This window comes from Pinus tabuliformis, chromosome 3_1, assembly GCF_031772625.1.
Source record: "Pinus tabuliformis cultivar Carrire ecotype Pingquan chromosome 3_1, CPIR1, whole genome shotgun sequence".
Taxonomy (NCBI): Eukaryota; Viridiplantae; Streptophyta; class Pinopsida; order Pinales; family Pinaceae; genus Pinus; species Pinus tabuliformis.
Genome location: NC_142301.1, coordinates 607457812 through 607469484, shown reverse-complemented (window position 1 = coordinate 607469484; position 11673 = coordinate 607457812). Strand labels below are relative to the sequence as shown.

The 11673-nt window shown below is 39.8% G+C and overlaps 1 protein-coding gene across 1 annotated transcript; it reads left to right on the top strand.

Moving 5' to 3' along the window:
• Positions 1 to 3604: 3604 nt before the first annotated feature.
• On the top strand, positions 3605 to 7591 carry LOC149188472 (uncharacterized). The gene is made up of 2 exons (XM_089409968.1): positions 3605 to 4157; positions 4602 to 7591. Exons 1-2 carry the CDS (start codon positions 3605 to 3607, stop codon positions 7589 to 7591), a joined length of 3543 nt encoding a protein of 1180 aa, XP_089266094.1.
• Positions 7592 to 11673: the final 4082 nt, after the last annotated feature.

The window sequence follows — 11673 nt, the reverse complement described above, 5'->3', positions numbered from 1 at the left end:
TTTCCATCTACTAGCATCTAGTATGAGGCAAACTCTGGATCATTTTTGTATAGTTGCAGCCATCCAGAGGTCTCGTGTCCACAAGAGTTGACAACAATAGTCAGTGCTTCAACTGGGGGCCGGCTAAGGCAGTCTGTAACATTATTGGCGCTACCCTTTTTGTATTTATTGTTCAAGTAGAATTATTGCAGATATGTAGACCAATTTTGATGGTGATCATTCTACAACTTCCCTTGTGTCTGTATAAACTGAAGAGGTCAGTGATCATTATGGATGACCGTCTCCTTCCCCAGAATGTAATGCTTCCATTGCCGAAAAACCTGCACGATGGAATACATCTATTTATCATAGGTGGGGTACTTACGAATTGTATCAGAAAGTGTCTCACTATGATAGGCCACTGGATGCCCGTGCTAGGTGAGGACTGCACCAATAGCATAGTCTGAGGTGTCTGTCTCGATTTCAAATGGCTACTGCAGGTCTGGCAATATGAGTACCGATGCAGACCAGAGTCGGTGCTTCAACTCAACGAACGCCTTCTATTGGGACTCAGACCAAGAAAACTTTGCTTTTTCCCCGCCCTTAGTAATTTGACTCAAAGGCCAAGTTATATGGGAGAATCCGAACACGAACCTCTAGTAAAAATTTGAAAGGCCCAAAAATATGCGAAGCTCCGTTAGAGTGGTCGGGGCTGGACAACCCCAAATGACTTGGATCTTAGTCGGGTCCATATGCATGCCATGCTCATCTATGATATAACCCAAATATTGGACCTGGCTCATGCCAAAGGTGCATTTCTCCAAGTTGGCAGAAAATTTGTGTTGCTGAAGGGTCTGAAGGACCTGCCGAATGTGTTGCAAGTGTTCTTCCCAACTCTTACTAAAGATGAGGATGTCGTCCAGATAAAAGACCACGAATGAGGTGGTGAAGGGCTGCAAGATGTCATCCATTAGCCTCATAAAAGTAGCAGGGGCATTTGTCAACCCAAAGGGCATAACCAACTATTCAAAAAGGCCTTCCTTGAATTTTAAGGCGGTCTTCCTCTCAGGTAGATCAATCCAAGGTTGCGTTCAATGTCGTGTTGAAATCTAGATCTGTTCTTCTGACAATTCAAGAAGCTCCTACATTTAATGTTCCTTTAGAGGAGGAAGCCTTTAGCTGTGATTTTTTTTTCTTCGTTTGGTCTGCCAATTTAAAGGTTTTTGGCCACGATTGACTTATCTTCACAAGTGCATATTTGATTCATGGAAACCTTTATTGACTAATTATCGAAATATTTATCCTTTGGCTTGTAGTTTTCTTCTTGTTCTTTTGATAAAATTGAGGATTAAGAAAAAACTTTCGGTAGAAATCACATAGGAGAGTTTTTGTCGACGCGTTTCTAACCATTCGATGTGGTTCATCATTATGACAATATGAAGAGGAAAATGATGGCATAAGATTAGATAGAGAGCGATGTAGAGACCCTTGGTTCAGATAATGGTCATAAAAACGACTAGTTTATAAATATATATATTTTTAATTTCAATAATGAAAAGTTAGCTTATATATTTTTATATTTGAATTTAATTATTGGTAATAGGTTAAATATGTATAGAAAATGAATCAAAATTATTCAAAGTCAAACTTCAAATAAGGAGCGAAGTCAAAAATAACAAAAGGAGTCAAGACCATATTATTAAAGAATTGAGTCAACACCTTATTAATAATTAATAGGGTATTGACTCGTGAACTATTCATTCATTCATCATCGACCAATTATGTCTGCAATGAAGGAAGCGCGGGTTAGGGTTTGAAGGCCTAGGGTTTTCAGAGCCTGAGACGGACGGAAGTGGGAGTCTGGGGAACAGCTGAGGGGCTAATCGGGAGCAGGAAGGATTCACCGCGAGGGTAAAATACGAAGGAAGGGAGAAAGAAAAGAAGGCCGGGACTGAAGGAACCTATGGAAGGAAAACAGGGGAGGGGAGAGATCCCCTCCTTCAGGAATGTAATAGCAGGAGAAGCAAGCGGGAGTGGACTGCAAGGGATGCAGAAGGAGAATAGCAGAGAGGCGCCAGTACTGGGGAATCGATGGCAAGCAAGAACTGGAAGCAGATGCTTACCTAGGGCACAGAAGAGACCAAGGTATGTAATCCCAAATAACAAACTCGAAGATTATAGATGCTATATGAGAGATCATGCTTTGATTTGTAAGTTTGTCGGGTTTTGGCCATCTGAAAAGGATTTAACAAGATGGATACAACAAAGATGGAAGCCAAAGGGGCATATAGATTTAAAACTAGGAGCAAAAGGTTTTTTCACAGCCATTTTTGCAAACCTAGAAGATAAGGAAAGAACCTTTGAAGAAGGGCCATACTTTATGAACAATGTCGGCTTATTCATGAGGCACTGGGAGGATAGATATAACCCAGATAATGAGAAATTGCTAGCAGCTCCCATCTGGGTCAGATTATTCGGATTACCGATGGAGTTCTGGGACCCTGATATTCTGGAAGGGATTGGCAACTCAATCGGAAATTTTGTTAAGGTTGCTGAGTCAACCAAGAGGGGAAAGTACACTTCTTATGCAAGGATATGCGTTTACATGAATATAGCAGAGCCATTGCCGGAGTATATAGAGTTAGAATACCATGACGAAATATGGCAGCAGCCAATAGACTATGAGCACATCCCCTTTAGGTGTAGAAGATGCCATGAGTATGGACATCTATACAGGCAATGCCCACTAAATAAAGAGGTGGAAATAACAAGGACACAGGATGAAGAACAGAGGAGAACAGAAGGACTGGATACTGGGGATGAGGGATTTAAGGAGATCCAAAAGAGGAAAAAACCAAGCAGGGAGGGAACGAAGATTCAACAAAAAGGGAAATCTGTAGTAGACGAAAACCAAAACAAGTTTCAGGTCCTGCAGGTGGAGGAAGACGAAAACGAGGGAGAAAGGAAAGAACAGGAGGATAACGAGAATGAACCAATGGAAATTATAAAAGAGACAAAAGAACAAAGCATAACTCAGAACAGGGAGCTGGAAGAAGAGATGGGAGAAAGTCAGGGGAACATAATAGGACAAACGTTGACGGGAACAAACTCTCAAAAGGATAACGGGAACGAAGAAGAAAGAATTATGAAGAAACTGCTTCAGGAATGGAAAAATTTAGATGAAAGATTTATTCCGAAAACACAGAAACAATTATATAAAGAAACATTCCAGAAATATAAGGAGAAGAAAGGTAGCACCTCAGGGATTCAAATGGATCAAACAGGGACGCAAGGGAACCAAGACCTGGGAGTGGACGGTACTGGCAAGGGGGGTAGAAAGAGAGGAAGACGAACTTTAAATGAAACTATACAAGCGGTTGGAGAAATATTGGTAAATTCAGGAAGGGTTATACCTCTATCAGAGGTATTTCAACAACCATCAAAGAAGTTATAAATGATAGTCACGAGCTGGAATATCAGGGGGCTTAACAGTAAAGGTAAGCAGAGGTATTTAAAGGAAAGACTGAAGAAGGATAAGCCGAGCATAATGATAATCCAGGAAACGAAAATGGGGCATCAACAGCTGGTAGAAATTATGAAAAGAACTAAGCTACAATACGAGGTAATGGCTCAAGATGCGGATGGAACAGCAGGGGGTCTGGCAATCATCTGGAACCCTGAGGAGGTACTATTTGAAAATTGGATTAGCTTTCCCAGAATCCTTTCAGGCATGTTCAGATTGATAGGATCAGAGGAGCGAATTCTTATTTCAGGGGTCTATGGACCGCATATTCCTAGGGAACGTAAGAACTTTCTCCAAAATATGCAAGCTATTAGGAGAATTCTCCCCGGAACACTATGGATAATAGGAGGCGACTTTAACATGATTAGAACGATAGGAGAAAAGAAAGGTGGCTTAAGGAGACCGGATCAGAACATGGAGGAGTTTAACAAGATGATCACAGAACAGAGGCTGGTAGATATTCCTACAACTAACGGTGTTCATACATGGAACAATAGGAGGGGAGGAAGAAACCAAATTGCTTCTAGATTAGATAGGTTCCTTCTATCCAAACAAATTTTGAATCGGGATGTGTTTATAGAAGCTAAAATTCTGCCAGCTTTAGGTTCGGACCACTGGCCGATCAGACTGGAAATCGATATCAAGAAAAACACTGGTAAGAAACCATTCAGATTCGAGGCCTTTTGGCTCAGAAACCCTCAATTCTTACACAAAGTAGAAGAATGGTGGACCCAGTGTAAAGTAAAAGGGAAGGGGAAGATGCATACTCTCCAGTTGAAACTCAAAGAACTCAAAGGGAAAATAAAAAAATGGAATAAGGAAGAGTTTGGGAACATCATGGAGGAAAAACAAAAATTAGAAAAAGAAATGGAGGAAATACAACAAAAAATAATTCTAGAAGGGAGGGATGAGGAGAGAAGCAACGAGGAAGGAAGAATAATAGGCCAACTTGAAGAAAGAAGGAAACAGGAAGAGATTCTGTGGAGACAAAAGTCAAGAATAAATTGGCTACGCGAAGGAGAAAGAAACACCAGGTTTTTTCATCAAGCTATGATTCAGCACAGACAAAGGAACAAGATCTTTTCTATTAAAAATGCAGAGGGGGAAAGGATAGTAGAACAAGGAGCCATGGAGAAAGTATTGGTGGAACACCACAAAGAGATTCTTACAGAACCACAAAGAGACCGGGGAGTAGCCATAGAGGGTATCTGTAAGGAAATCCCAAGAGTAATAACAAATGAGAAAAATAAGGCTCTGATGAGGGCAGTAACTTTAGAAGAGGTGGAAGAAATTGTGATGAATATGAGTAAGAACAAAGCACCAGGACCTGATGGATATACTGTGGAGTTTTATCAAGCAGGGTGGCATTTTCTGGGCAAAGAAGTCTTGGAGGCAGTAGAGGAATCCCGAATGAAGCAAAAGGTATGGCCAGGTATCAACTCGACCTTTTTAACCCTGATCCCTAAGAGCGGTAGCTCTGATAATGCTCAAGGATTTCGTCCAATAGCCCTGTGCAATGTCATATATAAGATCTTAGCGACTCTGATAGCAAAAAGATTAAAGCCTTTACTTCCGAATATAATTTCTCCAGAGCAAACCGGATTTGTGGAGGGGCGACAAATTCTTGATGGATTAGTAGTGTCACAGGAAATGATACACTCTCTAAATCAGAAAAAGCAGAAAGGAATGATGATAAAGTTAGACCTGTCAAAAGCCTACGACCGTTTAAGTTGGAAATACCTCAGAGCGGTTCTTGGAGCCTATGGATTTGACAGCAGATGGATAGAATGGGTATATAGCATGATATCAACCCCGAACTTCTCAATACTATTAAATGGGGTTCCGACGGCAACCTTCAGTGCTACTAGAGGAATTAGGCAAGGGGATCCTATTTCTCCATTCCTATTCATAATGGCAGCAGAAGGTTTAGGAAGATATTTCAAAAAAGAGCTGAGGGAAAAGAAAATCAAAGGCTTAAAGCTATGGGGAAACAATTTGCCTATCACGCACCAGCAGTTTGTAGATGATATTATGCTATTCTGTGAGGTCTCAGTAAAAGAGGTGAGGAACGTTAAAAGAATATTGGAATTGTTCATGGAAGCATCTGGTATGGAAATTAACAAAGAAAAATCATGCACCTTCATATTTAATACTCCAGACTCAATCAAGGCTCATCTAACCAGAACTTTAGGATTCAGGCAGGGGGAACTTCCTACAAAGTACCTGGGGAATCAATTAGATATAAACCCCACTCGGATGAAAAATTGGCAGAATACTATAGAAAAAATAAAGAACAAATTGGCAAGCTGGTCGTTCAGATCGCTGAACATTGCTAGCAGAATAGTCCTTCTGAAATCTGTCCTGCAATCGATACCTATTTACCCATTATCCATTATGGCGGCCCCCAAAGGGGTATGCACAAAAATGAAAGAAATATTTGGGAAATTTATCTGGGGTGGACCAAATCAACAAAGGAAATGGGCTCTGGTTTTGTGGAAAAGTATAATGAAAAGAAAAGAGGAAGGGGGTCTAGGTCTGAGAGACCCAGAGATGCTAAATAAGGTGCTGGGAGAAAAATTATGGTGGCGGTGGATGCAAGGAGGAAATGATCTATGGAAGAGAATCTGGACTCAGAAATACAATATGCCTGCAACAACAGCGGAAAGATTGAGAGCTGATGGAATCCCAAAAGGATCTTCAATCTGGGAATTGGCTAGCCAGAATAGGCATATAGTAAACAATTATGCTTTCTGGGAAATACGCGAAGGAAGTAGTGCTAGATTCTGGGAGGAGGGATGGCAGCAGCGAGACAAATTGACTGAGATACAAACTCTGCAAGAAGTACAACAGAAAGCGATCAGGGCAGGACGGGAATATGTAAGGGACTATTGGGAAGAAGGAGAGACCAATGAAATATGGAGAGTCTGGAGAAAGCCAGAAGAATGGTACGAAAATATAAACCAAGAGCTGGGGCAAATATACACCAAGGAGTTAGAATCGAGGAAGATAAAAGCGAGATCAGGGATGGACATTCTCAGATGGGGTAAAGCAATGAAAGGAACCTTTACAGTAAAAGAAGCCTACTATTTGACAATGCATCAAGAGAGAGAGGAAGAAACTACAGACTGGAGAATTATATGGGATAACAAGTGGTGGCCGAAGATAACAATATTTGCATGGTTGGTGGGCAAAGAACGAATTCTAACATGGGATAAAATCCAGAAGAGGGGTTTCTATGGACCTTCGAGATGTAGTCTATGTAACAAAGGAATAGAAACCCAGGAGCACATACTGAATAATTGTCCTTTTGCCCGATATCTATGGGAAGAGATTAGAACACTCTTTGGAAAGTCAAATAGAGACCCCAACAGTATTAAAAATACCATTATGCAATGGGGCAAAGGACAATTCTCTTGTAGAGTGGTGAGAAGAATATGGAATTTGTCAGTAGGTTTCGTAATATGGTCTCTGTGGAAAGAACGAAATAGAAGGATCTTTCGGGAGAAAAGCAACCAACCTGCAAGAATCTGGGAGGAAATATGCAAATCTATGAAAGAAACAGTTTTGTCTGAAGCCTGGGAAGAGGAGGATTGGAAAACGAATCAGGAGGAAAGGAGAATAGTATCTAAATTAAATATGGATTTTGACATGATCTACCCCAGAAAAGAGAATCGGATGAGAACTCAAATTCAGAGTCCTAATCAGTTCAGATATCCCAGAGAAAATTTCATCAAGTTGAACTTTGATGGGGCTTCCAAAGGAAACCCAGGGCCGGCAGGCTTTGGGGGTATCTTTAGGGACAGCGAGGAAAATACAAGGTGGGTGTATGCGGAATGGGGGGGAGAAATGACGAATAATGAAGCAGAGCTATGGGCGGTGCATCAAGGATTAAGAATAGCAGTGAGGAACAGATACATGAATTTGGAGATAGAAGGCGACTCGCAGGTAACAATAGAGATGCTCCGTAAACTAAATGATGGAAAGAGCTGGGAGCAGGTTGCTAAAAGCTGGAGGACAGCGGGGATTATCCAAGATGTAGCGGAGTTACTAAGGAGAATTGAATATAAAATTATTAATCATGTTAGGTGAAAAGGAAATAAGGCCGCAGACCTCTTGGCGAACTGGGGGAGTAATGAATCGGATAGAAGAATGGACAACAGCTGGTCTACAATAGAGAATAACCCGAGATGGGCAGAGCTTAAAAACATAATCACCCAAGATCATAATGAATCTACTACCAGATAAAGAGAAGATCAAACGACTCCCGATCGGGATGAGAACGGCGACGTATAGATTAATAAATGCACAGCAGGTAAGAAAGCATGACCGAGCAGGAGGAGTTCAGGTTATGATGAACAAGGACAAGTGGATCACCACGAGGGATATCATCTCAAGACAAGCGGATGATAGAATTGCGATGGAGGAGATGGGATCTGTCAGGGTGTCAGAGATAAGACAGGAGCATGACAGTACGGAGAAAACGCGAAGAAAGGTGAACAAGGAGGCAGACAACAAGCGGCGAAAGAGGAGGGCAAGTAAAATAGAGAAGAGGTGGTGGAAACGGAGGAATAAGAAAGGTTCATGCAGCCGGACGAGGAGAATTAGTAAGGAAGCGATGAACACAGTGCGAAGAAGCAGGGCGATCAGGGCTCTGGAAGAGAGAACAACAATACAGAGGAGGGCGACAAAGCGTAAGGAAAACTCGGTAGAGGGGATCAGAATGGCTTCGAGAAGATGGATGAGGAGTAATGAAGAGGGAGGAAACCGAGGTCAAGGGGGCCGAGAGGAAAAGGGAAAAGGAATAATAGAGGGTGCCACAGAGAAGGAAATTCTCACGGTTCAGGATGATTCAGAGGAGGATGTTGAGATGTTTGACTCAGACGGGGAGGAAGGAGGACCAGGGAGTGAATGGACAAGCAGGGCGGTAAAGACGGGGAGGTCTAAGGTTCAGGAAAGCGGGAAAGAAGATGCAAGGGGTAGCCAGGAACGAGAAGGAGGGGAATGTGGAAATCCATCAGGTGTAAAGAGAAGGCGAGGCAGGGGGAGTTATAGGAGAAGGGGAGGTGCAGGAGGGAGACGCGGACAGGACAGAAGAGGGGGCAGAGGAACGGCTGGAAACAGGGAAGATCGCGCAACAGGGTCTGTTCGGAGGATAAGGAAATCCATAGGTAAAAAAGTTCAGTATGCTGAAAGGGCCTACTGCGAAAATACTAATCAAAACATCAGAAGGATTATTCAGCAGCTAGAAGAGGAGGCAATTCAGGGACAGTCAGACTCAGAATTGGAAGACTGGGAATATCTCCTCCCAGATCCAGGCAACACACGCGGACGCATGACATTATATAAACAGACCCTTCATGTCTATTGGGTAATGAAGAGACTACTAGCTAAGGCTATGGAACAAGTAGCCATGGAAATGGCAGAATTATCTCAGGGTATTCCAAACCTGAAGACGGAACTTCGGAACATTCAAATCACCTTGATCATGCAGGACAAGAAGATAGACGAAATACAGCAGCAGTTAAAAGCCAGTGGTTCGGGTATCAAGAAGGAGATGGAGCAGCAGGCAGGCACAACGGATCAGTAGAAGAAGACATGATAAATAGAGGTTTTTATAAAAAACTTTTTGAATTACAGCTAGTTAACTGTAGTCTCTTTTTGTAATCTAGAATGCAGACAAGAAACCGTTATAATTTCTATAAGTGTGTAGCGTATAAAGCATGGAAAGACAGAATGAGAACCTTTTATTTTTGGATGGCTATCAAAAACTTGAGGTGGCCAATAAACCCGGTTTCCCCTCGGGGCGGGTTGAGGCCACCACGACTATGTAGTGGTTTCAATTCAAGATAATAGAAAAAGAAGGTCTCTCCTTAGCTTACAAAAAAAAAATTAATAGGGTATTGACTCAATTATTTAATAACTAATAGGGTTATTAAATAACTAATAACTAATAGGGTTATTAATAACTAATAACTAATAGGGTGACCCTATCAATAACTACTAGGGTTATTAATAGGGCCTTGACTCAATTATTTAGTAATAGGGTCTTGACCCTTTTTGTTATTTTTGACTTCGATCCTTATTTGAAGTTTGACTTTGAATAATTTTGATTATTTTTCTATACATATTTAACCTATTAATAATAGTTAAATTTAAATATAAAAATATATAAACTAGCCTATTATTGAAATTAAAGAAATATTATTTATAAACTAGTCGTTTTTATAGCCGTTCTCTGAACCAGAGGTCTCTACATCTCTCTCTCTATTTAAGCCTATGCCAACGCGTCGGCCAAAATTCGCCTATGTGATTTCTACCGAAAGTTTTTTCTTAATTCAATATGGATCACAAAAGCCTGATTTAAGAAAATATTGAGGATAACAAGATTATTTCTGATTCCAGGCCATGGTTCTCGGGTAGTATTGGTCTCTTCATGCAGCACTAGTCTCCTACCTTTGATCTGGTTTCAGCGTCAATCTCCACGACTCCAGTTTGGGTAAGGCTCTTGAACCTTCCCCTACATCCTTGGAATCTCCCATCATTAACTTATGTTGGAAATGCAATATAGAAATTTTATTGCCACAACCTAGAAACACAAGTTTTTTTAAGACCACCTATGCTTGAATATGCGTGGAGATGTTCAGGCTATGTATGGGTTTAGAAGCTTGATTTTGAAAATTTTTCATTTCATTGCTTAGCGTGTTATGAAATAGGGAATGTAATAAAAAATTGCCCCAAGCATTTGTAAAATAATAGAGGCCGAAAAAACAATTGGAGGCTTAAATGTTGTGAAGGAGCCTGGAGGGAACATTATACTGTATATAAGGAAGAGAAGATCCAAGATAAGGAAGAAGCAAAAGGAAACCAGGAAGAAGCTCTTATCAAAGAGGATTCATTGGAGGAAACAAACATTAGATAGGAAGAAGTGCATGTCAAAGAGGATCCCTTGGACTCAATGAGATAGGATCAAAAATCCCTTGTGAATTCTAGATCCCATTCTGAATCCTTGGGAAATAAGGCTAGAAAAGAAACTTCTTGGGCTAATCAAGTGGATGAAGAAGATCTACTAACAGAAACAAAGACATCCAAGATCACTCTCAAAAGGAGTATTTTGGCTAAATGTATCTAGATTTTGGGAGTTATTTGGAAAATATTTAGTTGGAATGGGACTATAATTTTTGTATTTTGGTGTAGGCACTTGACAGTTTAGATTGAGCCGTCGCGCTTATTCTCAAACCCATAAAGGATACTGGGAATATTGAAGAAATGTAATGGTTCTAGACTGAATCCTAGGTGTCTTTTTTAATATAAATATCCATATGCATTTCCTTATTAAAAAAAATCACAAAAGTATAACAAATTCTAATTTGATGATAAATCTTGTCGTGACACTTCCCACACTAAGAATTTTATGCCTATGAATACATTGTTCAATATACCATTTCATCCACAAGTTTGACTATCATGTTAACTCTAGTCACATTATTACATTTACGAAACATTACTATACAACTCTACCATGACTGATTACCTAAATCATTAAACATGATGAACAAAGTTTATCCTCCAAATTTTATCCACTATAAATAGCATACATCTTTTTTTATGCAAAATTGGATGTTTCATGTATAATAGAAGTACCATGTAAACAAAGTAGAAATTTAAAAACAGATTCACCCATCAAATTAGATGTTTTAAACAATTTTATCATTTGTAAACAATATTTTGATTATTTCTATTATAAAATTTAACGATCTACAAAACTCCTTTACTCATTTTTGTAATTTAAATGAAAAATGTTAATGATTATTATGAATATTTGACAACAAATCACTCATCAAATTCTATTAAAAAGAATTTAATTATTATATCGAGCAAATTTTATATACTCTTATATATCATATTTCTTATTATAATAGATAGTATAGACTATATCACTACATAAAAATATTAAATGTTGCTAATATTAACCACTGCAATAAAGAGCCCTAATACTTAATTCATATTAATATTTATTAACATTCAATTAATAAGCTTTTATAGCTACAACTAATATCCACTCGGATATAGAGATTATACCTATACCACCCATCACTGACTAAGCTGTTTGGAGGGTGGATAATGCTTGTGCCCAAGCTTGGAATTTGATGTTTTACCCAAAAAAGAAAAAG

What these genes read in the sequence shown, in the direction of transcription:
- LOC149188472 (XM_089409968.1), top strand. Translation starts at nt 3,605, where the DNA reads ATGGCTCAAGATGCGGATGGAACAGCAGGGGGTCTGGCAATCATCTGG. An exon ending in CGATATCAAGAAAAACACTG is followed by an intron (nt 4,158 to 4,601) that starts GTAAGAAACCAT and finishes TTAAAAATGCAG; the next exon opens with AGGGGGAAAGGATAGTAGAA.